The 27,849-nt window shown below is 43.9% G+C and overlaps 1 protein-coding gene across 8 annotated transcripts in view; it reads right to left on the bottom strand.

Annotated features, from left to right (window-relative positions):
* The window catches only part of TENM4 (teneurin transmembrane protein 4), an 850,566-nt gene that overhangs the window by 422,188 nt on the left and 400,529 nt on the right, over positions 1-27,849 (bottom strand). For all 8 annotated transcript variants that reach the window (XM_061628962.1, XM_061628964.1, XM_061628965.1 and 5 more), the window contains exon 6: positions 25,616-25,885. In XM_061628962.1, the coding sequence (XP_061484946.1) occupies positions 25,616-25,885 (270 nt within the window). The remainder of the gene's footprint in view (positions 1-25,615; positions 25,886-27,849) is intronic.

Here is a 27,849-nt window from a genome sequence, read left to right as displayed (position 1 = left end):
AGCCAACAGTCACTGCAGCCAATCAGCAGTTAGTATGCATCTTCTTGCATGCTAATTGGCTCCCACCATCTGTTGTTGTGGGGAGGAGAGAAACACAAGGAGGAAGAAAAACAGCAGGAGGTAAGAGAGGAACCTTTATGGAGAAGAGGAGGGACAGCCAAGCCCGATTTAAGAGGCAGTTTGCATCAGAACCTTACTAAAACAAAAGGCTTTCAAAGAGTCCCAAGCAGACTCATAGCAGCCAAAGCGGAGGCTGGGTAAAGAGAGCCACACTGTGTGGGGGTAGAGCATAGGGCTAAGAGTGAGGCAAAGCAGTGGTTTCTCCCAGAGAAGGGGGGCAAAGGAAGGGAGGCTGAAAGAAAGAAGGCTGCTTGTAAACTCCAAGGTGCATTGCTTGTAAAGCTTTTCCCCCCCTCACCTGATGATGTTTTTTGCAGATTGTCTGTGAGAAAGTGGATGCAGAGGAAGGCAAAGGGCTAAGAAGAGTGGGGGTATTTTACAGGCATCACTGTGCAAGAGAGAACTCCTTACATAAGAACATAAGAACAGCCTGCTGGATCAGGCCAGTGGCCCATCTAGTCCAGCATCCTGTTCTCACAGTGGCCAACCAGGTGCCTGGGGGAAGCCCGCAAGCAGGACCCGAGTGCAAGAACACTCTCCCCTCCTGAGGCTTCCGGCAACTGGTTTTCAGAAGCATGCTGCCTCTGACTAGGGTGGCAGAGCACAGCCATCACAGCTAGGAGCCATTGATAGCCCTGTCCTCCATGAATTTGTCTAATCTTCTTTTAAAGCCATCCAAGCTGGTGGCCATTACTGCATCTTGTGGGAGCAAATTCCATAGTTTGACTATGCGCTGAGTAAAGAAGTACTTCCTTTTGTCTGTCCTGAATCTTCCAACATTCAGCTTCTTTGAATGTCCACGAGTTCTAGTATTATGAGAGGGAGAAAAACTTTTCTCTATCCACTTTCTCAATGCCATGCATAATTTTATACACTTCTATCATGTCTCCTCTGACCCGCCTTTTCTCTAAACTAAAAAGCCCCGAATGCTGCAACCTTTCCTCATAAGGGAGTCGCTCCATCCCCTTGATCATTCTGGTTGCCCTCTTCTGAACCTTTTCCAACTCTATAATATCCTTTTTGAGATGAGGCGGCCAGAACTGTACACAGTGTTCCAAATGCGGCCGCACCATAGATTTATACAACGGCATTATGATATCGGCTGTTTTATTTTCAATACCTTTCCTAATTATCCCTAGCATGGAATTTGCCTTTTTCACAGCTGCCGCACACTGGGTTGACATTTTCATTGTGCTGTCCACTACAACCCCGAGGTCTCTCTCCTGGTCGGTCACTGCCAGTTCAGACCCCATGAGCGTAAATGTGAAATTCAGATTTTTTGCTCCAATATGCATAATTTTACACTTGTTTATACTGAATTGCATTTGCCATTTTCCCGCCCATTCACTCCGTTTGGAGAGGTCTTTTTGGAGCTCTTCGCAATCCCTTTTTGTTTTAACAACCCTGAACAATTTAGTATCGTCAGCAAACTTGGCCACTTCACTGCTCATTCCTAATTCTAGGTCATTAATGAACAAGTTAAAAAGTACAGGTCCCAATACTGATCCTTGAGGAACTCCACTTCCTACAGCCTTCCTTCTCACAGCTGATCTACAAAAAGCAGGTTTCTTCCTTTTGTAAAACACAGGCAGCCTCACACTTCCCAATTTTTCTTAGCCCTTTTCTCTTTCTGTCTTTCCCTACCCTCCGTGAGGTGCTTTCTCTCCCCTCTGCCCCTCACTTTCTCACAGACAATCTGCAAAAGGCACAACTGAGGGGAAAAGAACCACTTTTCAAGCAACCCCCCCCTTGTATTTTACAGGTAGTCTTCCTTCTTCCTTTCTTCAGCTTTCCTTCCTTTGCCCTGTTTTTTGTGAGAAAACACCACTTCACCTCACTCTCCATTCACTCTTCTTAGCCCTTTTCTCTTTCTCTGTCTCTCCCCGTGCACCCTCCATATTGGCTGTGATGAGTCTGTGCAAGGAGAAAGAAGCACATGTCAAGTAATGCCCCTTGTATTTGGGAGGCATCGTGGACAAGAGAGAAGTCTTGTCAGCTGATATGCAAAATGCAGGAGGAAGAAACCAGGTTTTTTTGCAGATTAGCTGAGAGACGGACCTCTCTTGCACTCAGTGATACCTATAAAATGCCAGCTTCTTTGTCCCTACCCCCATGGGGAGAGGAGGAGAACCACTTTGCTAGCTCTGTGTTTGGTGCTTTGGGACGTGGCGAGCACAGGGCTAGAAATGCCCCATGTGCAGCAATTTCCAGGCACCTGATTGACAGCAGGTTGTTGTGGCTTGGGTCTTGATAGGTGGGTTGGACAGCCCACCTATCAGTCATTTGACACCATAATGATGCCATGTGATTACCAGGTGGGTGGCACCACCCGTTAATTTGAGGCCTATCCTGATGACTCATGAAGGGACCGTGCACTTCTAAATTTATCACTACACTATTGATTGGGGCCACCCTGCACCTCCTATTTATTCAGAACACCCCCCCCCTGCTAATAGCATGAAAGGTAGGAAATGGTTAAGGTTACCATTTCTGAAACAGTCCACCAATTTTCAAGCATTTGTTCATTTAAGGAACAGCTTCAATTTTTCATCTGCTGTCAATTACAATCCTTTTGCAAAAATGAACATATTAACAATTCATTCAGTATGAGATCTTATTGTTTTCTTTTCTTTCCTGGCTATTGACTTTAAACAACCTGCGGGCATAACAGGATCAAAAGGAATCAAAATATGCTGCAGGTAAGACTCCTTAATTCACCCTAGACATCACTTCACAACAGGGGCTCTCACGTTCCACTTTACTAACCTTCACCAAGAGCAAAAAGATAGCTGGATGAGCCCCTTAACATTACTAGACTGAAAACTAGCACTGGGCACACACAGTTTGCCCTCAACATAGGGGAAAAAACGCTGCACAAAAACTACAGGACAGCTTTTCCCAACCTGGTGCCCTCCAGATGTTGTTGGACAATAACTCTCATCACCCCTGACTGTTGGCCATACTGACTGGGGCTGATGGGAATTGTAGTCTAAAACATCTGGGGGGGCACCATGTTGGGGCTGATGGGAATTGTAGTCTAAAACATCTGGGGGGCATCAGGTTGGCTACCCCTGCTGTACATTAACAAAGAGGCTGTCATCTTTACTAGTATGTTACATGCCTAAACCATCCGACAGAGCAATCCTAAGTATGGGAAGCTGGTGGAACATAAGCTAGCCTAAGTTAAACTGACATATGTTCAGAAGTAGGGCTGCTGCCTGCTGAACTGGCCTGGCAGAGAGACAGCAAGCCTTTAAAACAGAGTTTGACTTACACCATTCTTTTTGCCAGCATAAAGTTCTGCCAGGTCCCAGGTCACGTGACTGAACTGAAACAAGTTTGGAATAGGTACAAGTCTGACCTTGCCCCATCCTGACCCCACCAAGCCCCTGCCTGTGGATTTGTGCTGCTGTAAGTTCTTCTGGAAGAGCTCCAGCCTTGCTGGGGTGAGAGACTTACACTGGGTTAGCCCCTGCTGAGCCCCAGGTCAGCCTGGCAAGGTCCAAAACTGCCAAATCCAAGCTCTCATTCCAGCAGATCTTGGATTTGGACTGCACTGTTACGAGTCTCTTGCCAGTGCAAGATTAAAAAAAGAGTAAGAAAGGTCTCACCTCACACTTTCATGGTGCCTGGAAGAGTTTGTGTGCAATTTGCTGGCTATCATTAGAACTAAGACATAATTTTGTGTGATTTCCAAGATCATAGTCGTGATTTGCATCTGAGGAGCTAGCTGTGGGTTGCCCACATGGAAGAGGTAAAGGCCACTCTGGCTAAGTTGCTGTGAAGGTCTTTCCCTACTATTTCTGTCTCTGGGGGTGGGGTGGGGAACTTCACCTGAACGATGTTCATTGTAGCGGGCTTTGGGGGAAATTAAAATTGCAGGCCTGAAACTCAGACCAGCTTGTCCCAAAGAAAACAACATCTTCTGTGAGAGAGGAGAAACCTGGGCTGAATTTAGACCAAAGCTTGATTTGCCCGTATTTGTGGCTTTGGGTGCAAAAGCCAGCCTGACTGTCACATGGTTTCAACTAGGGGTGGTTTAACTTCAAATTCCAAATCGAACCTGTGAAACAAGGAATGAGTTCACAAACCCTATAATTGCCAGATCCACAGCTGGTAAAAATTGAGCGGGCTCATGGGAATTTCAAGGGCAAGTCCATTAAAAAAAAAAGGAGATAGAAAGAGGGAGACTTGTTTTCCGTCATCCAATTATTTCTACCATTGTTTTTAAAGCAACCCCTATCCAGTCTTCCTTGATGAAATAGAAATGGTGGGCTTTCCTGAAAGACATTTCGAACAATCTAAGTAATGTTAGATCCAAAGTTAAGCATTAGTAGCTGCCATTGTTTTCAATGGGAATGCTACAATACATACTTAACTCTCTTCCATTGAAATCAGTGGGACTTACAAGTGTTTAATATGTAAAATATCTAAACAATGCATCAAGTTTTAAGAATTTAAAACAATTAACAATGCACTTTGCCACCCAATGATATACAATCTGAAAGTCACCCTATAAAACAAGGGTAGCAAACATGCTCTGGTAACCTCCAAGCTAGATTACTGCAATGCACTCTACGTGGGGCTGCCTTTGAAGACGGTTCGGAAACTGCAGCTTGTGCAAAATGCAGCGGCCAGATTAGTAACAGGGACCAGATGGTTCAAACATATAAAACCGATTCTGGCCCGCTTGCATGGGCTGCCTGTATGTTTCCGAGCTCAATTCAAGGTGCTGGTTTTAACCTATAAAAGCCTTACACGGCTTGGGACCACAATACCTGATGGAACGCCTCTCCCGACACGAATCCACCCGTACACTACGCTCAACATCCAAGGCCCTCCTCCGGGTGCCTACTGTTCGGAAACTTAAATTGGTACAAAGAGCTGCAGCCAGAGTGCTAACCGGGGCTGGTTATAGGGACCATACAACTCCCCTGTTACAACAGCTCCACTGGCTGCCAATTTGTTTCCGGTCACAATTCAAAGTGCTGATTTTGACCTACAAAGCCCTATACGGCTCAGGTCCAGACTATTTGACAGATCGTATCTCCCTACATGAACCTGTCTGGGATTTGAGATCTTCAGGTGAGGCCCTTCTTGTGCTCCCCACACCTTCGCAAGTACATATGACGTGGACACGAGATAGGGCCTTTTCGGTGGCCACCCCTAGGCTATGGAACTCCCTTCCGAGTGAGGTGCGATTAGTGTTGGGCTGTGACCCATAGGCATTACTGTTTCTAGTAGTTTTCCATAAAGCCTGCAAGTTTGGAGAAGTAACACTGTTATGTCTTTGCTGGCTTGAGAGCAAACACTCCAAGGCCAGCCGTTGTCATGGTAACGTGAGATAGCAACTGGGAAAGTTCTCACAGAGTCTGTAAGTTGTGTCCTTCTGTATCATGCCTCTGAACTGAGAGGTTGTCTTCTGTGTAATGTCTTTGAACTGAGAACTTCTCTCCTAGAGGGGGGGATCTTAAAGCCTTAAGCCATAATGTCTTAATACAAGACACTTAACCTGATCTAATGCATCTGAGAAGTTTCTTGAGCAACTTAACTCCAACGTAACGTATGCTGTTTCACGCAACAACGCACACACGTCAACAAGGGTTATGGGCCCAGATCCACAGCGTGTTACACAAGAGTAAGTTGCTGGTCTGAACGGCAGATGGAGTTCCAGAGGGCAGCTTGATTGATTGTACCAGACAGAGGCGAGCAACATGGCTGTAAACCTGTCTGGGGGAGGCATGCCAATGGAAAGATTGACGGAAAAGAATTTTGCCAGCTGGAAGCCGAGGATGAGGGCTTTGCTGATAAAAGAGGATTTATGGGACATTATAGATGGACCCCCTCCGGTGGTACTGACCACGGCCTGGACGCGTAGAGATCAGAAGGCACAAGCTTTTATACTTCTGGCTCTATCAGACTCTCAACTTCTACACATGAGAGATGTTACAAACGCCAAACAGATGTGGAACGTGTTGGAAGGCATTCATGTGCAACAGACTGCGGGATCTAGATTGTGTTTGGCATGGAAGCTTTACCAGATGCGCTTCACGGGTGAGTGCGAAATGAGTGAGCATCTCACGGAATTCAGACGTTTGTTTGCTGAGCTGACGGACCGAGGCGTCAAGCACTCTGAACTTCAGAAGACCTATCTGATCCTGGCTTCGCTCGATGGGACTTGGAATAATATGGTCATGGCTTTCAAAGCCATGCCTGACGGAGGTCTGAACGTTGCGTTTATTGAGGAAAAGCTGACCCAGGAATGGCAGCGGAGACAAGAGGCGAAAAGTGCTGAGGAAAAGCAAAGAGCCAAGCTGAAAGAGGAAAGCAGCAGCAGACAGGAAAACAAGCAAGAACAGCAACGGCTGAAATCTTGTTATGCCTGTGGGGCTCATGGGCATCTTCAAAGAGACTGTGCGGTCAAGCGAAACTCCAGGGACGGCGGCTTGAAGCAGGGAAATGTGAACTTTGTTTGTAAACAGAAGCCACAAACTATAGCACCTGTTGACTGGATTGTTGACAGCGGGGCAAGCCATATATTAATTAAAGACAGGAGTTTGTTTTACACGTCTACAAATGAGCAGGACTTTGTTTTACTTGCGGATGGGTCGCAGAAGAGCGTGGAAGCCCAAGGACTGGTGAGATTTGATAAACTTGGAATAATGTCAGAATGTTTGTTTGTTCCAGAATTGGCTCATAATATTTTATCTGTGAGAAAACTGGTGAGTTGTCAATTTTCAGTCTTGTTTGACAGAGGGAAATGTTTTGTGCAAAGAAGAGACAAAGTTGTCTGCCAGGGATTCATGACACAGGGGCAGTTTAGAATGACCGTGGGTGTGAAGTGTGCTGATGCCTTGAGTTTAATGGGGCGGAAAGAGAATGACGGTCAGAGCTGTAAGAAGACAGCTGTTAAAAGCACACAGCCACAGTATTCATGTAATGCAGTCAGGCTGATGCCTGAAAGAGTGCATCGCAGCCGAGTTTACAAGCCACAGGGTAAGAGACGTGGCAAACGTGCACCTAGAGCACAAGAGAATGCATATTTCAGAGTTTGGTGTCCAGAAACACAAGCGCAACCATTTAAACCAGATCTTGACATAAATCTGAAAGGCACGAAGACAAAGAGTCTGGTTTTGTCAGGAGCAAAGACAGGAGGTCTTGAATGTTTTGTGGATGCAGATCATGCAGGGGAGCTGAGCAGTCGTAAGTCAACCTCTAGCATAGTTGTGATGTGGCACGGGTCATGCATTGACTGGAGCAGCAAGAAACAAAATGTGGTGGCAACCTCAAGTGCAGAAGCAGAGTATGTGGCTCTATCACAGGCCTGTAATGAGCTACAATGGTTCGCAATGCTCATGCAGGAGATAGGCATTGATATGCAATTTCCGATTACTGTATATGAAGACAATCAGACCTGCATCAAGATAGCCACATCAGAAGCTCATACCAAAAGAACAAAACATATTAGTGTCAGATACTTTCACGTAAGGGATTGTGTGCAGCAGGGGTTCATTAACCTGACATTTTGTGACACTAACAACATGGTGGCTGACATAATGACCAAGCTTTTGTGTGAGGAGAAATTTGGCAAACTGGTGACAAGGCTTGGAATGAGCCGAAATTTGATTGAATAAAGTTCTAGCTAAATGTACAGAGATGTTCTGAAATGTACTGCAATGTATTGAGATGTAATTTGGATATGTATGATGCAATGTAAAGTATTACTGTAGTCCAATGTATTGTGGAGATGTATTGCTAAACATGATGTGTATTATGCAGTCTTAATGGAAAAAGGGGGATATGTTGGGCTGTGACCCATAGGCATTACTGTTTCTAGTAGTTTTCCATAAAGCCTGCAAGTTTGGAGAAGTAACACTGTTATGTCTTTGCTGGCTTGAGAGCAAACACTCCAAGGCCAGCCGTTGTCATGGTAACATGAGATAGCAACTGGGAAAGTTCTCACAGAGTCTGTAAGTTGTGTCCTTCTGTATCATGCCTCTGAACTGAGAGGTTGTCTTCTGTGTAATGTCTTTGAACTGAGAACTTCTCTCCTAGAGGGGGGGGATCTTAAAGCCTTACGCCATAATGTCTTAATACAAGACTCTTAACCTGATCTAATGCATCTCAGAAGTTTCTTGAGCAACTTAACTCCAACGTAACGTATGCTGTTTCACGCAACGCACACACGTCAACAATTAGCTCCCTCCTTGCCGTCTTTCCGGCGACAAGTAAAGACTGTTTTATTTCAACGGGCATTTGGGATAGAGAACGACCAAGATTAAATGTCATAGGATTGGTGACTACAGTATATGATTTTATTATTTTAAATTGTCCGCTGTTTTTAATGTATGTTTTATGGTTTTTAATTTTTCTCATAGTTTAATTCTATTTTAATTGTATATTTCCGTATGTTAATTGTGTTGTTTTTAGTTGTAAGCCGCTCTGAGTCCTATTGGAAAAAGGGCGGGGTAGAAATAAAGTTTATTATTATTATTATTATTACTGTGAGAGAAGCTTGGAGGATGGCAACAAGGGAGAGGGCCTTCTCAGTGGTGATCCCCAAATTATGTAATGATCTACCTGATGAGGTGCACCTGGTGCCAACACTGTTATCTTTTCGGCACCAGGTCAAGACTTTCCTCTTCTCCCATTTTAGCATGTGTTTTTAAATTCCTTTTAAAAAATGTGTGTATATTTGTTTTAATGTTTTTAATTGTTGTAAACCGCACAGAGAGCTTCGGCTATGGAGTGGTATATAAATGCAATAAATAAACAAACAAACATGGTGTTCTCCATATGTGGTTGGACTACAACTACCATCATTCCTGATCATTAGCCATGCAGGCAGGGGCTGATGGGAACTGTAGTCCAACAACATCTGAATGGCATCATGTTGACTACCTCTGCTTTAAAGGAACATCTTTGCTATTCTACAGAAGCTTGTCTTCTCTATGAAGAAAGACCCAAAGTATCAGAAATATCATGCAGTAGGACTGAGATCTTACTGCCCTGTCTGTGCCTCCACAACTGAGGGGACCAACAGCAGAGCCTTCTTTGAAAATGTAAGAATACACGGAAGAATGTATTGGGAAAAGAGGTTCCTTTCAATATTCTGGCCCCATTCTAAAGCAGCCTTTTCCAACATAGTGTCTATCAGATAGGAATGAGTGAATATATGAATTCTCATTTTTGCAATCTGAAGTTTGATTCTTCACATTTCAACATCATTGTGATTTTTTCAAAAAAAAGTTCTCATGAAGATTCATCAGAGTTTTAGTGCAAATTTCTCCTAATATACACGTTTTTGTGTGCAGTTTTTCCAAATATACACGTTTTTGCAGAGCAATTTTCTCCAATATAATGCATTTTCAATAATAGATGCCTTTATATGCCCACTTTACCCTAGTATGTGCATTTTTGTACACATTGCTTGGCTGGAAAACTGCACTGCAAAGTTCAAAGATGTGTGAATTTTGAAAGAAAGCTATGTTTTGGTTCACATGTTGTTTCAAAAAGCATGAATTAGGTACGTTTGCCTTTAAATGCCAAGTTCAAGGTTCTAGTTTTGGTGTACAAAGCCCTATACAGCTCGGGACCATGATACCTGAAAGACCATCTTACCCCTTATATGCCCAGTCGATCACTGCGCTCTGCAGGTGAGGGCCTCCTGCAGATACCATCTTATCAGGAGGTCAGTTCTGCACAACATAGGAAATGGACCTTTAGAGTGGCGGCACCTACCCTGTGGAATTCCCTCCCTTAAATATTAGGCAACTTTCCTCTTTCAACAAGCCTTTTAAGTTGAGACCTATCCCAGTCTGCATCTGTGTTGGAATTGCTTTTAATGTTTTCTTTAATGATACGTTTTTCACCTTTTTTTAAAAAAAGATGTTTTTAAAGCTTTTTTAGAAATGTTTTTAACGTTGTTTTGTTTTAATGTATTTTAAGGTCTTTTTATGATGTTTTAAAGTGTTTTTAGTGTTTCTGTTTGCTGCCCTGGGCTCCTGCTGGGAGGAAGGGTGGAATATAAATCAAATAAATAAATAAATAAATATGTGAACTGAATCAAATTGCTCCTCCATCCCTACTGTCAAATATTTTGGACTACAACTCCCATCATGTCTGACCATTAGCCAGGCTGGCTGGGGCTGATGAAAGTTGTGGTCCAACAGCATCTGAAGGGCAACAAGTTAGGGAAGACTGTTTAGGGCATAAAAGGTTAAAGTCAGCACTCTGGATTAGAAAAGGTGAGATCGAAGCAGCCTTGTAGCTCTTCCAAGGTCGCAAACGAAACATCTTGCAAAAAGAGATTGCCCTCAGGACTTTGAATATCTTAGCCATAAAAACCATCCTTCCTCCCGCTTGTCAAATAACTTTTCTGCCCATCCTTTTATCGCTTCTCAGGTAATGTTTATTGCTGGGAAAGTAACTAATCATTGGTTGATGGGAGCTTGGATGCAATTAAAAGGATACCCTTCGCCTCTCAAAATGCAGAACATTTCTGAGTGTCATAATCATCTAGGTTTTATAACTCGGCTTTATTACTTTCCAAATATATAATGCTCATTAAAAAAAAGAAAAGGGGGAAAAATAATTGGCTCTTTATAATAATGCTGCTTCCTAAGGTTTGCCAGCAACGCTGAATGATCACCCATATCACACAGGTATTATACATGCAATTGTTTGCTCCCTATCCCCAGCATTGAAAGTTTTAGAGGCAATTTGTTATGCATACATATATCAAAAGCTGGTGCACCATTGGAAAACTTCAGACTGGGAAAATGGGATGGAACAATGCCAGCCATATTCAGTGGCAGCAAGCACTAGGAGAGTGTGAAGAAAATGGATCCCCATCCCAGCCCCTGTGATTAGAGATGGTTCTCTCCATTTCATGTTTCCAATCTCAAATTCATTTCTGCAGAAATCTGTGATTTCCCCTCCTTTAAATGAAAGCCTCATGAAAATTCTTCAGGGTGAATTTCTCCTACTGAACACATTTTTTGTAGGCAGTTTTGATCAACGCACACATTTTTGCAAGCAATTTCCCCTAATATATTCATTTTTACGCAGTTTCCCCTAATGTATGCATTTTTGTAAACATTGGTTGGTTGGAGAACTGTGTAGCAAAATTCGGATACGTGTGAGTTTCAAAAGATGGCTGTGGTTTGCTTCTCATTGTTTTGGAAAGTGTGAATTTGATAAATTCGGCTTTAAATGCAACTGAATCCAGTTTCTCTCCCATCCCTGCCTGTGATGCAAGCCTGATTCATATATAAGACATTATAAAGGACATGAAATCATCTGGACTAGGGGAGACTAGGGATGTTGAAGAATTCAGTTTAAAATAGAAATAGGAGTGGAAATTGCAGATGTTTGCTTATTCAGCCCACGTCCAGACTGGAAAACAATCCAGCCAATATGATAGGTATTCACAGTTGTTGCTCTCAGTCTGCAAACTGAACGTGATTGATTACGTCCCCTCTGCCACACACTTTGCATTGCGTATCTTTTGCATTGAAATGAATGGGTTAGAGCAATATAATGGCAATGTAACTTACACAATTTACATAATATTGTCACAGTGGACAGCAAGATGAATAATGTCATTTTTGGCAGAAGATGAACTGCAGTGAAACTGTAACAGTGCTGCATGCGATGAATACAGGGCACAACAGGAAATGATGCCTTCTTGTATCCCTAGGAGAGACAAGACCAAGAGCAGCCACCAGTCTTGTACCTCACCTTGTAGTCAGGAGGGCTATCTGCCTCTTTTTTAAAAAAAAACACTGTCCCATAGGGCACTTCCAGGGGGTCACCATTTGGGGGTAAGATTCAATCACATACTGGCAAATTCAGGTCATGCAATTATAGCTAATTGGGAGGTGCTGCACATCAAACCCACTTCTCCAAAAGATCAGATTTTTGTGTGTGTGTGATAAGGAAAGTGATGGGGAAATGCACTAGAAAGTGTGGAGTAACACTTGCTCTGATGCAACATCATCTAACCTCCCTGCAAACAAATCAGAATGAATGCTCATTAAATAATCAACATTGACTGATCTCCTGGTAAACGAATCAGGAGGCAACCTCAGTATACAGGTCATCTGGACAGAGGAATACATGTATGAGCGTTTATCCCTAAGCTTTTAAAAAAAATAGTGAACATTTAAACCAAAGTGGTAAAACCATTGTGGGATTAAAGGGGGAAAGACATGCCAGGGCCCTTGGGCACCAGCTTGCACCTGGTTCCGGCACCCATGCATGTACACACGTACATGTGCCTACCTGTCTCTCACAGGGAGGGAGCTCCTTCCGCGCGCCCGTTCGCTGGTTCCGTCTCTCCTGTCTTTTGTGGCTGTGCAGGATGCTACATGCACACATTGCTGCCATCAACCAAGATGGCGGCGGAGGTTTCAGTCCCTTAGGGAAACCTCTGCCACCATCTTGGTTAATGGCAGTTTTCACTCGCAGCTGCAAAAGACAGGAGAGATGGGTAGATGGAGCCAGTAAATGGGTGGGTGGAAGAAGCTCTCTCCCTGCAATCCGCGGCAGATTATCCACCACGAATCGTGGAAAAGAAGTGCTACTCCTCCCCCACCCTATTGAGAGGCCCCTCAGGGGCCTCTGTGGCTCCAGGGGCCCTCGGCCAGAGCCCAACCTGGCCGTCATTCGGGACCGGCCCTGGGCTTGTGATGTCAGAATCACAGAATCATTAGCCAATGGGTACCTAATAAAAAGGAAATCTTCCTCATCCAAGCCCCACCATAATGAAAAGCTGTAATCTATAGTCTTCTTGTTTGTATGGAAAGGTTGAACATTAAAGAAGGCAAACTTTCCTCTCTCAAATAAGGCAGCCCAATTCAGGACTTACCAAAACAAACAAACAACAACTAAACCTTTGAACTTGGAGCTTGAATTCCGTGAAGCCCTCACAACCCCCAGATGTAAATAATAGGAGGCTTCTACCACTTATTACTCCCTTCCTCCAAAGAGTTGAAGAAAGTGGATGGGTGAACCTGTCCATTGTGCTTTAGTTCCATTTTGCCAGTTTTTCATTTTTCCAGTCAAGTTCAATTCTCCACATTTCCCTATCAGTTTGCAATTTTTTAAGAAAAAATCCTCATGAAAAGTCATTGCATTTTATTGTAAGTTTCTCCTATGTACACATTTTGGTATGCAGTTTTGCTTAATATACACATTTTTTGCAAAGCATGTTTTCCCTAATGTATTTTCCCTAAAATAATGCATTTCTGTATGTTATTTTCACTTACATGTGATTTTTTACGCACACTTCCTTTAGTGTAAGCATGTTTGTACACATTATTTGGCTGCAGAACTGCATTGCAAAATTTGGAGAAGTGCAAATTTTGAAGGGTGGCTGTGTTTTGGTTCCTATAGTGTCTCAGAAAGTGCAAATTAAGTAGATTCGCCTTAAAAAGCACGCTGAATCTAATTTCTCTCCCATATCTAGAAAGTACAGGAAAGGGGGAAAGGTTGCTTTATGAGTTCTAGCAAACACATGGAAACCCCCTAAGGTTTATTTCAAGAGAAATTAGCATAAGATTCCAGCTTAGATGAAGGCCAAGACTTGTGGCCCTTCAGATGTCCTTGAACTCTGACTCCCATCAACCCTGATCATTAACCTTATTGGCTTGGGTTGATGGAAGTTTATTTATTTATTTATTGTATTTATATACCACCCCATAGCCGAAGCTCTCTGGGCGGTTTATAGTACCTAAAAACACTAAAAACACATATACAAATTTAAAACATATCTTTTAAAAACAATTTAAAACACAATTTAAACATTTAAAACAAATTTAAAAACACATGCTAAAATGCCTGGGAGAAAAGGAAAGTCTTGACCTGGTGCCGAAAAGATAACAGTGATGGCGCCAGGCGCACCTCATCAGCAAGGTCATTGGGGGCCACCACTGAGAAGGCCCTCTCCCTTGTTGCCACCCTCCGCGCTTCCCTCGGAGTAGGCACCAGGAGGAGGGCCTTAGATGTTGAGTGTAGTGTACGGGTTGGTTCATTCGTATCGGGAAGTTGTTTAGTCCACCATCTGAAAGGCATCCCTGATGCAGAGTTCCTTGGTGCTTTAGGTGCTTGTACAACTATACCAACAAGGTGTTTGGCATGGCTCTCAGCTTAACCCACTATGAACGCACATTTGTTGGTGCATTAATTCTTTGGGTTGGTCTACAGATCTCTTTCAGGTCTCCTGATGAAACAGGATTCTTACAGGAAGGTTGTTTAACATATTAATATGCACTAAAAGCGAGCGTCTTCCAAATTAGCTCCAGGATGAGTTCCTCCGATTTGCCAGAGATAAGTGTGAAGGTTACATCAAAGGTCAATGACAGTCCATGCTTATTGGCCAGCTCCCTGGTTTGGAGCCGTTGTTATTGAGCATGTCTAAGAAAGCATCTCAGAATGAGGTAGGGCTAATCGATAAATTACAGCTCCTTTTGCACAGTGATAAGAAGAAGAGACATGAAAAATGCACAGTTCTGAGGAAGCAGAAGAACTGTGTCTGGCAGCATCTTCAAAATAAATCTTTGAAAATCTTTAGTGGGGGAGAGAGAATGGAAAATGCAGGGAGGGGAACCTGAACCTCCCCACAGCCTTTGCTCTCCCCCCGACCTCTATTCTTAAGGGTTTTTTTTTCCTTGAGACAGGTTTACTTATGGTTAATAACTTATGGTCAGCCAGTGTGGTATAGCGGTTAGAGGAGGATTGGACTAGGACCTGGGAGACCAGAGTTCAAATTCCCACTCAAACAGGAAGCCCACTAGGTGACCTTGGGCCAGTCACTGTCTCTCAGCCTAACTCAACTCACAGGGTTGTTGTGACAATAAAATGGACAGGGGAGAACCATGTATACCATCTTGAGCTCTTTGGAGGAAAGGTGGGATATAAATATAATAATAAATAAATAAAAGGTCATAGAGGAAATGGCAGAAAAAAAGAAAAAAGTCACCCTATCTAACAAAGAGTTACTATAACTCACAAACCATAGAAATATGATACCACATTATTAATTTCTGGAATATTAATTATCAGGACAAAATTCAGCCTTATGCATACTTCTTTCTTGCAAAAATCTTCCAATTTGTTCTTTTGATGTTTGTGTGTGTGTGTGTGTGTGTGTGTGTATATATATATATATATATATATATATATATATATATATATTACTGTTGATGTTTACGTGCTATAATAATAAACAAACATTAACAAATTAAGGAAAATTTTTAATGGAGGCAAACTTAGGAGGATTCCTCTCCCCACTTCTGCCCTCCCAATGCTGCACCAGGAATCAGCATCCATCCCACTTCGTGGCTTCATAGAGATATGGGGGAATAGCCAGTCCTGTATACTTTTCTGTTACTATTACGTCTAGAGATGGGCAAATCTGTCAGTTTCAGTTCTCTCAGTTTCTCATTTTTCCAATTTTAAGTTTCGTTCTCCACAATCACAGTTTGTGATCTTTTTTTAAAAAAAGTCCTCATGAAAATTCATCTGCATTTTAGTACAAATTTCTCCTAATATACATATTTTGGCAAAACAGTTTTCCCTAATACAATGCATTTTAGTATGTTATTTTCACTAATGTATGCATTTATATATACATGTTACTACAGTATATGCACTTTTCTACACATTACTTGGCTGGAGAGTTGCTTTGCAAAATTCAAAGAAGTGCGAATTTCGAAGGCTGGCTGTGTTTTCAGTTTGCTTATTGTTTTGAAAACTGCTAATTAGGAAAGATCACTGTTAAATGCGAAATGAATCTAATTCCTCCCCATCCCTAATCATATCTGCTTTAATTTTTAACAATTTGACTTATGTCACTTTATAACAGATGCTACCGGAGGTCACTGATTCATAGAGTCGCCATAAGTCATAATCGACTTGAAGGCACATAACAACCAGAACAAATGAATCGGCGACCTCCAATAGCATCTGTCATGAACCACCCTGTTCAGATCTTGTAAGTTCAGGTCTGTGGCTGCCTTTGTAGAATCAATCCATCTCTTGTTTGGCCTTCCTCGTTTTCTACTCCCTTCTGTTTTCCCCAGCATGATTGTCTTTTCTAATGAATCATGTCTTCTCATGATGTGTCCAAAGTATGATAACTTCAGTTTCATCATTTTAGCTTCTAGTGACAGTTCTGGTTTAATTTGTTCTAACACCCCAATATTGGTCTTTTTCACAGTCCATGGTATGCGCAAAGCTCTCCTCCAACACCACATTTCAAATGAGTTGATTTATCTTATATCCACTTTTTTCACTGTCCAACTTTCACATCCATACATAGAGATCAGAAATACCATGATCTGAATGATCCTGACTTTAGTGTTCAGTGATACGTCTTTGCATTTGAGGACCTTTCCATTTCTCATGATATATGTGTATAAAATTATGCACGGTATAGATTTAGTGGATATACACATGTTTTTTCTCCCTCTCTCATAACACTAGAACTTGTGGACATCCAAGTGAAGCTGAATGTTGGAAGATTCAAGTCAGACAAAAGAAAGTCCTTTTTCATGCAGTGCTTAGTTTAACTATAGAATTGATTCCCACAGGAGGCAGTGATGGCCACCAACTTGGATGTCTTTAAAACAGGAATGGAGGAAAAGGCTATCAGCAGCTACTAACCCTAATGGATACGTTCTACGTCCACTGTTGGAGGCAGCATGCTTCTGAATATCATTTGCTGGAAACTGCGGGAGGGGAGAGCACTCAGATTCTGCTTGCCGGCTTCCCTTTGGCAACTGGTTGGCCACTGTGAGAACAGGATGCTGGCCTGATCCAGCAGGACTCTTCTTATGTTCTTAAAGTGCCTGCCCCAAATTTGCCACCCTCTCCCCCTCCATTGTTGCATCCTGTTGCATAGCCACTGCGAGGAGTCTGTGTCTGTAGATGTTGTTGGGGTCTGTCAGGCCCCTTCCTGTTGTCACCGCCTTGTCACGGTCCCACCTCAGGGTCCTGCTCTCAAAACAGTTCTCTCACTGGCTCTAGCAAAGATCTCACAAGATCCCACTGCTAGAAAGCACCACCAGACACTCCCTGTAAAACAATATTGCCTTGAGACTGTGCCTTAGTCTCCTCCTGGCTTATTGCTACATTGTGTCTGGGTGCAAATGCAGGCCACAACCCCTCTGTATCTTTCTGCCTATAAAGAATACAGCCCTGGGTTGCTCTGGATACCAGATGATGTTACACTATCTCTTTACTGCTGCCACCATTGATACTGTTTCCCAACCTTGGTATATGCCCTGCCCACCCTTCTGGTCTGTGTAAACCCAGCCAAGGATCAGGCATTTTGGTAAACCAATAAATATTTATTTATATACACAGGGAATAACAAGATTACTTAAAGGTATAGTCAACGAGCATGTGGTTTCATAAGATGCGTTACTCTTTATGTTTCTAGTCCTCAATAACCTGCTTCACTACCCGCCTAATCCAATCCACCCAGCAACCCTCTCAAAGCCTCACAAAAACCCAACCAACCAAACTCCTCTCAGCTGTCATCCTCTCACTTATACCTTCAGACACTCAAGCGCTCAGCCAGTCATAATACAACACTCATCAACATTCCAACCCACGTACTCCCCCCTCTCACTCAGTCTACTTACCACATATATTCTAATAAACCCGCACTTACCATATTTACAGTATATATATATAGGGACATCACAGGGTCCAACTCTCATCAGGGATCGCAATCACTGTGACTGACACAACATTTATTGTGCATTGATACAGCACCAGCAAAGCACACAATAAGTGGAAAGCAACAGAAGCAAAAACAGCTCACTGCTTCATCAAGCTCCCATTGCAAACACATTAGCTGAGTGTTCATAACTGTTACACCAGTGCTGGCCTCAGGAGACCCACAGATAACATATCCAAAGCTTTAAATGTATGTGTAGATGCACGTAAGAAGCCTAGTTGGGCCCAGCTCCTTGCATGTGCATGTCATCCAGAGTTTGCTGTGTGTCTGGGGGGGCAGGGAATGCAACACTGCCGCACACATAGAAAAACTGTGGATATGGCTCAAGTGTGGAGCCATGCTGAAATCTGACAATGGAAGAGAAAACAAAGACAGAACTGGGAAAGTGAAATAGCAAAGAATCATCTTCGTGGATTAAGCAGCAGTCGAGATTCACACCCAGTGCCGTACTGTAGCCCGATTCTGAGGATCAGGTTTTTTTAAATGAGCTTGCATTAGGAGTAAAAGAAGTTCTTCATACAGGGTTGCACAGTGTCTCATAGCTTCCATTCAACTGGGTATTCAAACCCTTAGTGTCCCATCTGAACCGTCTTTCAGATCTCTAACCAAAATCTTGGGGGTGGAGGGGGTAAGCCTTCCAATAAAGAGCGAAGCCAGCCTTGTCTTGTAAAGGCCAGAATAATGGGCATATCTATGGTTTGGAGAGAGAGAGAGAGAGAGAGAGAGAGAGAGATCTAGCTAGTATGTATACAAGTGCATGTAAGTATGTGCAGACATCAGAGCTTGGAAAAGTTACTTTTTTGAACTACAATTCCCATCAGCCCCAGTCAGCATGGCCACTGGATAGGGCTGATGGGAGTTGTAGTTCAAAAAAGTAACTTTTCCAAGCTCTGATACATGCCTGGCCTGTGAAACAAGAGATGCTTGAAAGCAGATGGCCATGGTATAAAACCATGCTCAGGTTTACATCTAACAGGCTAACAGATGTACTATGTTATCCTAGCCTTTTAAGAAGATGTACTGTTTGGTGTCATTTGGCTTTTGAAGGCTAATGAACGATTGTCTGGAGGAACCATATGTCCAAGGACACACTGGCCAGAAACGTAACTACTACTATACTCTTCTCTAACCTTTATCTTGAGAGATCTTAACTTTGTGGCAGTGATATTTTCTACACAATCCAAAGGAGAGGAGATGGCATATTGAACTGCATATCAACTGGAGAACAAGCTTCTAAAAACAAGTAAGGGAATTTGATAGTTGTGCCATTGGACAGCAGGTTGGAGCCAGTGTGGTGTAGTGGTTAGAGTGTTGGACTACGACCTGGGAGACCAGGGTTCGAATCCCCACACAGCCATGAAGCTCCCTGGGTGACCTTGGGCCAGTCACTGCCTCTCAGCCTCAGAGGAAGGCAATGGTAAACCCCCTCTGAACACCGGTTACCATGAAAACCCTATTCGTAGGCAAGCCATTTCCATTTCCATTTCTTCATAGAAGTTGTGTATGGGTTTGTTTGTTTTTGGACAAATCTCAATGTATGCATAAAGGCTCTCGGCATCTCATACTCTGTTGAACCTGGTATTTTAACATTATTTTCATGCTGAGATAGTGAGGATGGGCTGCCGCCCCACTTAGCTAGACTGTCAATTATTTGCCTTATGCTGGTACCCTGGCTATGATAATTCCTGGACCAGTATAACCCAGTCTCAGCTGTCCATGCACTAATTACCTCCCACTTATACCACTGAAATGTGCTGCATATGGGGTTGCCTTTGAGGATGATCCAGAGGCTGCAGTTAATGCAGAATGTGGCTGATAGGTTGGGAAATGGGGCAGCCTAATGAGATCATGTGTCACCAGTCCTGGAATCTCTGCACTGACTGCCAGTGAGCTACCAAGCCCAATTCAAGGTATTACTTTCAGCATACAAACCCCTAAATGGCTTGGGACCCAAGTGCCTAACGGAGTGACTCCCACATTTTAAACCATCTTAGGCTCCATGATCAGCAGGGTAGGCCTTATTGGTAGTGGCACATCTGGCTGCTGCCCGGTTGGCATTGACCCATGACAGGGCCTTCTTGGTGGTGGTTTCTTGTTTGTGGAATGCCCTTCCTGGCGAGGTTCATCTCTCTCCCTTATTATTGACTTTCAGTAAGAATTTAAAGACTTTCCTGTTTACCATGGCGTTTGACGGCTGGAAAATACTGGTCACGACAACCTTGATATCAGCAATTGTGAGGGTAGCAATTGCTTTTAAATGTTTTTAGTTGTTATAAATGTTTTAGATGGTTTGAAATTGTTTTTAAATCTTATGACTATGTTTTTATTTTATTTCAAATTGTATAGTTTTAACACACTGATGTTTGCTGCCCTGAGCAACTTCAGGAGGAAGGGAGGGATAGCAGTTAAATAAATAATGCTGGAAAGTGGCTATTCTGCAGCATGTGTCTTCTGTGTGCACCTGAGAGATGGCAGCAATGGAAACGCTGATGTGCTTTTACAAACAACTGTGCATTGATTATTATATTTAAAAAACAGAGTCAGGAGGTGATTTCTGGTCTCATTGCCACCACAGTTTCCCTAACCAATTAGGAAACTTATTCCAACCTATCAGTGAGCTGGTCTGTGACAGAATCTTCCATACAGCAGAATCTTCCCTACAGCAGATATGACTGCATGGAGCCTCTCCACGGGGGGGCTGCACACATTCTTTCTGAAAATACTTCACAATGCCTGATTTAATGCCCCAAACAGATTACACTGTTCCAACTATGGTAACAAATGAAGTCAACAGAGGGAAAAAGAAAAAAGGAAATAATTAGGACACGCCAGCAAAATGTGTTTGTAAAAAGAGGCAAAGAGCAACCTGCGTATTATCAACAAGGTTAATCATGAAGCAATTTGTCATAGTAAGATGACAAAAAAAATAAATCCCTGCACTGCTATTTACTATGATGCATGTTGTGTTTGGGGACATTCGAGTCCCTTACTGAGAGAAGCATGCAATGAAAACAGAAAAGGTACCGTAAAACCAGAGTGTCGTGGTAACAGATTATCTTTCTATCTATATATACACACATGACTGAATGATTGGAGTAGACTAATATGTGAATGTCAATTCATAACACCCAATATGGTCTGCACATCTCTTCTGCTCAGAACAGGGCACTACAATCCCTTGCATGCACCATACAGGAGGCTAGATGCAATCAACCCAAAGCCAGTTCATACATACATGTTCACCTTTCATTGCCTGTGAAAGGAAATACAAAGAGACAGAATGTAGGAAGCTGCATTATATCGTGTCACGCCCTTTGCCCATCAGGCTCAGTATTTTCTAGTCCAGGGCTGGGCAGCCTTCAGTTTGGTGGGATGTACATTTTTTTTCTTAACAAGAGCCCCCAAGGTCCACCAAATGGAGCATGATGGAAAACAGCAGGGGGTGTCACACACTTAGAATGAAGGTCCAGAGTGCCTCTCATCACACGCTCACCTCAGGACTTTGTTTTTTGAACCTGATCCAACAGCCCTTCCACCAGAAAAATCCACTCCTGATTTTCTCTCAAAGCTGTCTTTATTTCAGCAGTCTAATTCAGAGCTGGGCTGACAGCGGGGTTGTTGTTGTTGCTGCCAGTGTCCTTAAACCATTGGGAATCAGAAATGCTTGCCAATCTACCACAAATTTCCCAAAGACCTACCAACAGATCCCAACAGAGGCAGCTGGTGGCTCTATGTCAGTGGGGCAGCGGAATCCACTCCGGGTTTCAGTCCGACCTTTCAAGGAGCTGTCCAAGGTGCTGCAGCCACCAGCCACCAATGGATCCCAACGTACCTTTTGCCCTCCACTGTTCTAGCCTGACCACCATGTTTTCAGCAGTGGCCTTCCCAGTTCTGTTACCCAAGATCATTTTACTTGGGGCATTCTTCATGCAAAGAGTGTGCTCTGTGACTGAGCTACACTACCTGAAGCTGTCTTGGACTGAGCTAGACCAATGGCCATCTAGTAACATAACAACGACTGCAACTGAGCCCTTCTGTACAGAACCAGGGAACAAACTGGCTTTTTCCAGATGGAACACCCGATATGAAAAATACCTTATCTTGTTTCCTCCTTATTTTGTATTTTTCTCCTCTATTTTGTCTTTCACACACTCTCTCATACCCACTTTTTCTCCGTTTAAGAACATAAGAAAAGTCCTGCTGGATCGGGCCACAAGGGGCCCATCCAGTCCAGCACCCTGTTCTCACAGTGGCCAACCAGGTGCCTCAATAGGAAGCCTGCAAGAAGAGACCTTCTGCGTCAGACCAATGGCCCATCTAGTCCTGGTTCCTGTTCCCAATGTAGCCAACCAGATGCCTATGGGAAACCCCAAGCAGGAACCCAAGTTCAACAGTGCCCTTCCTACTTGTGATTCCTAGCATTCAGAAGCAAATTGGCTCCGACAGTGGAAGTATATAACGTAAGAAGAGCCCTGCTGGATCAGGCCAGAGGCTAATCTAGTCCAGCGTCTGGTTCTCACAGTGGCCAAACAGACGTCCAGGGGAAGCCCTTACACAGGAGATGAGCGAAATAGACCTCTCCAGCTCATGATGCCCAGCAGCTGGTATCTGAAAGCTTTCTGCATGCAGACCATGTGCTTCACCACTAATGACATCCCAAGCACAAGATGGAATCTGTTCCTGCATTCGGTCGCCAATCAATTGCCAAGGAAACAAGTGACATGTGCACATGTGTGAACCAGCCCTTAGGGTCACAAGCAAAGGGGCAAAGCCACGACTCAGGAAAACGGAAGGACATAAAACCCAGCCTTCCCCTTTAAGAGATAAACAAACAACTTCAAAAGCACCAAGCTATAATACGATCCAGAAGGCTCTGGGTATACAGACATCAGAAATCAATAATGATTATTATTTTGCATAATTAATAAGGACACATAACAAAAGTTGCTGATGTGAACATGTGGTGGGAGAAAAATGGGTTTTAATGGCCCCCATAAACTCTGCCATGGCAGCTTTATAAAACTCCACATTGACTAGAGCTAAAGGCTATAAGTTCTATCAATACAGTCAGCAATTAATATTGACTGATAAAACGTATCCGGTAAGCTAACTCACTCCGTTGCCTTGCCTTGAGCTTACTCTTAGCACAAACTGATGTCTGCTGAAATATTTCCCCCATAAAATCCTCAATGTGACTTTGCTAGCAGCTTTTGGGGTCCACAATAATAATACTTAGTTGTGAGGAAGCTTCCGTTCCCTATTTATTTTCAGAGTGGACTTTGGTGATATCCAGACTATACATTTTAAGCACTCTCTTGAAGCACTTTAACAGTCATGGCTTCCCAAAAAGAATCCTGGGAATTGTAGTTTTGCAGTGTGTAGCTAATGTGGCATAGGAGTTAACAGTGTTGGGCTAGCACCTGAGAGACCAGGGTTCAAATCTCTGCTCAGCCATGCATTAGTCAAACTGGGCCATGCATTAGTCAAACTGGGTGACCATGGGCCAGTCTCTCAGCCTACCCCTCCTCACAGGGTTGTTGTGAGGATAAAATGAAGACGGGGAGAACTGTGTATGCCAACTTGAGCTCCTTGGAAGAAAGGTGGGAAATAAATGTAATTAAATATAAATAAATAGTTTGTCAAGGGGGCTGGGAATTACAGCTCTGTGAGGGGTCTCCTAACAACTTTCAGCACCTTTAACAAACTAAAGTTCCCAGGATTCTTTGGGAGAAGCTGTGATTGTTTACAGTGCTATAAGAGTTCATTTTTATGCACCCTTTCCCCTAACACATGCATTTTCGTAAGCATTATTTGGTGGGCGAACTGCACTGCATAATTTGAATATGTGTGAATTGCAAAGGATGGCTGTCTTAGTTTTCATATTGTTTTGGAAAGTGCAAACTTGATAGATTCGTCTTGAAATGCGAACTAAATTTAATTTCTCACCCATGGCTAGTGGGTGGCAAAACTTACTGTGACCAAAGTCTCAACAGACAGAGGCTAAGGCAGGGGTGGGGAACCTGAGGCCCAAGGGCCGAATATGGCCCTTCAGGCCTCTGTATCTGACTCCCCAGCAACACCACTCACTGCCCTTGCTTCACATCCTACTTGAGTGTTTCTGCTTGAGTGAAATGTAGAAACTAATCTGCTGTACAAAGGAAAAATCTACACTCACTGTTTTGCTCACTTTTCCTTCTGGCTCCACTTACCACTGGCATGCGGCCCCCAGAAGGTTGTCCAGAAGAGAATGTGGCCCTCTGGCTGAAAAAAGTTCCCCACCCATAGACTAAGGCATCTCCCTGTTTAATGGATGGCTGTTCATTTTTTAAAACACACACACACACCCTCATATAGCATATTTGTTATTACTGAACAGAAGCCTAATAGAACAGAACCCTCTCACGGAAATTAAACAGAAACTTGGGGGTGGTCCATGAGAAAGCCATGTCACAAGGCTTCATATAAGAAAAAAACTAAACCAATTTTTTGTTAATTGCCATATGTCACACAGTCATGCTGTATAAAGTAGCACCAGGGAGAGTCGCTTCACTTTTTCTTTGCAAGTCTTCAAAATAAAACACTCGTCCCTCCTTGGCCAAAACACCACAGTTATATATAGAAACTGGCAACAGAACAATTCAATTAAAGGTGTAAAAAGGCACACATCACTTGCGGTTGCTACTTCGATAGGCGCCGTGTTTCGCGTCCCCAACTCCCCTCCAGCCTTAAAACACACCAGGGTCAAGCCGCAATTGCGTATTACAGTTCAGTTCCTCCCAGAGCTGCTGACCCAAAAAGATCCAACCATTGCTAGACCCACAACTGTGAGACGTCTTTGAAACCAGGGAGACGTCACAGAGGAGAGAAAAGACAAGCAACACCCTGCAACCTTCAATGTGTCATAAGAGATGGATTTCTAAAAAGTATGTCTTTTTACACTGTTAGTCTTTGCCCCCCCCCCCGAGCAGCAGCAGCTATTTACACATGGCAGGATTCAGCCAGGATGGCTTTGGAAATGATCTGCTAGAACATCAGTTCAAGCGATAAACAAAAGCAAGCAAGAAAGAAAGAGGAGAAATGCTTGAGGGGGTGAAATGTTAAACTCCTTTTCTGGGCGAGGGGGTGTCTGAAGACAGCCTGTGAGGAGAACAGGGGCTACTGAATGGGCAATGCTTTTTCATGATAAGTAAGTTAGGAACATCTTTAGCAGTTTGTCACTGAATATTTTGTACAAGGGCACAAAGGGTTATGCCGGCTCACTATTAAAAGAATACCATCCCCATCTTTCTACATAAAGCGAATATCCCAGAGTAGGGCTGGAGAGTCTGTTGGCTCTATGAAGATGTTGTTGGACTACAACTCCCATCATCCCTGGCTGGGGCTGATGGGAACTGGGAGTCTGACAATATCTGGAGAGCCACAGGTTCCTTATCCCCATCCTAGAGCAGGGGTAGAGAGCCTCTTGGCCCAACCTCGATGTCATTGGACTACAACTCCCATCATCCTCGGCCACTGGCTACCTCGATGTCATTGGACTACAATTCCCATCATCCTCGACCACTGGCCACGCTGATGGGGGTTGGAGTTCAAGGACATTTCTCCATTGCTGACCTGGAAGATAAAAATCAAGACTGGGCTACTGAATCTAACAAAAGGAAGGAAGAATGAAAGAACAGGAGAAGAGACGGGCATTTTCAGAAGCAGCGGCAGAAGCAGCACCAGCATCTGCCTGGCGCGCTGTCTTACCAGTTTCGGTGTTATCATGTTCTGTGTCGGTGAGGGTGAGGTTGGAGTTGGCTCGGCTTGACAAGCAGGAACTGCGACCCGATTTGGTGTTGCGCCCCCAGAGCCTCACTGGGTGCTCCGGCGACATGACCGCATCCGCTTCAGTGTCAGCATCAGAGCCAGCGCTGATGGAGTAGCCACAATGGGGCAGCCCTATATCTGTCCGGTATAAAGTCCCATGTGGTGGCGAGATGTCTTCGAGGCCCAGCTCTCGCAAAGAAAAGTTGGCTCCTGAAGTGGGGTGGTGGTGAGAGGGCAGGGGAGGAAGAAGAGAGCAAAGCATTGTGGGACGACAGTTTAACCAGAGGTTTACCAGAGGATGCTATACCATCTGAGAAGCGACAATTGGAATATGCAATATGCCTCAGGGATGGAGAATCTCTGGCCCTCCAGAAGTTGTTGGACTCAACTTCCATCAGCCTCAACCTGCATGGCCAATGTCCAGGGGTGATGGGAATGGTGGTTCAGCAACATCTGGAGGGCCATTGGCTCCTCATCATTGATCCAAAGTTCATAGCTGAGCAAGAATTTAAACATTGCCTCTCTGGCCCCAGTACAACACCCTTATCTTTGGGGAACCTTTGACCCTCCATCATCCCTGGCCACTGGCTGTGCTTGCTGGTGTCCTGGCTACACTCCCCCTCCGGTGGAATTAGACTCGGCTCCACCAATTTGGCTATTGCCGAAGGCTTTAATCCAGAACTTAGCATGCGACTGTTACATAGATCAGACTACAGGTCTCACAGGTCTCTAGCTCTTTACAAAGCACTACCAGGCATGGCTGGACAAACAAAGACATTGTCGCAACATGTGACATGCCCCAGAGACTCCCCCTCATGTAAGGTCAAGGCAGGCACACTATTTTTGCGGCAACTGTCTCCCGGCCCGGGACTGAGCAATCAAGTGGCACTCCTAAGGGTGGGTTGGTGAGCGGGTTTGGTTTGCTCATGTTGGCATGTCCTTGGCAACAGAGGCAGAGATGCCTTGGCCACTTCACCTGCTCTGAGGGAATGTCAACTACAGGAGGCGGAACAGGAGTTGGATCAGAGTGCTGAAGTCCTTATGGAGTAAGGGGATGGACTACTAGTGACTCTCCCACATCTGTGGCAGCTCGCATCTTATTATTATTATTATTTATTAAATTTATATACCGCCCAACTAGCAATAGCTCTCTGGGCGGTGAACATAAAATAGCATAAAAATACAATGAATAACAAAATAATACTAAAATACAATCAACAATCCAATACAATAAACATTTTTAAAAGTAAATCAGTGTAACTTAAAATGCTTCAGAGAATAGGAAGGTTTTGACCTGGCGCCAGAAGGAGAGCAGAGTCAGCGCCAGGCGTACTTCCTCGGGGAGCCTGTTCCATAGTTCGGGGGCCACCACTGAGAAGGCCCTAGATCTTGTCATCACCCTCCGGGCCTCCCTGTGAGTTGGAACCCGGAGGAGGGCCTTCGTAGCAGAACGTAGTGCACGGGCCGGTTCATATCGGAAGAGGCGTTCCACAAGGTATCGTGGTCCCGCACCATATAAGGCTTTATAGGTTAATACCAACACTTTGAATCTAGCCTGGAAACATATTGGCAACCAGTGCAAGCTGGCCAGAACAGGTGTTATATGCTCGGACCGCTTGGTCCTTGTCAGCAATCTGGCCGCCGCATTTTGCACTAGTTGTAGCTTCCGAACTGTCTTCAAAGGTAGCCCTACGTAAAGCGCATTACAGTAATCCAAACGTGAGGTTACCAGAGCATGTACCACTGATGTAAGGTCCTCTTTACTCAAATAGGGACGTAGCTGGGCTACCAACCGAAGTTGGTAAAACGCATTCCTAACCACCGAGGCTACTTGAGCCTCAAGTGAGAGGGAAGAGTCTAAAAAGACTCCCAGACTACGAACCCGCTCCTTTAGGGGGAGTGTAACCCCGTCCAGGACAGGGTATATATCCACCATCTGATCAGAGAACCCGTCCACCAACAGCATCTCAGTTTTGTCTGGATTGAGCTTCAGTTTGTTAACTCTCATCTAGTCCATTGTCGCGGCCAGGAAACGGTTCAGCAAATCGATAGCCTCACCTGAAGAAGATGAAAAGGAGAAGTAGAGCTGCGTGTCATCAGCATACTGATGACAACGCACTCCAAAACTCCTGATGACCTCTCCCAACAGCTTCATGTAGATATTAAAAAGCAGG

Source organism: Rhineura floridana, chromosome 5 (genome assembly GCF_030035675.1).
Source record: "Rhineura floridana isolate rRhiFlo1 chromosome 5, rRhiFlo1.hap2, whole genome shotgun sequence".
In the NCBI taxonomy this organism is placed as follows: Eukaryota; Metazoa; Chordata; class Lepidosauria; order Squamata; family Rhineuridae; genus Rhineura; species Rhineura floridana.
The sequence above is the reverse complement of the archived record's forward strand: the minus strand, read 5'-3'. Positions and strand labels throughout refer to the sequence as shown.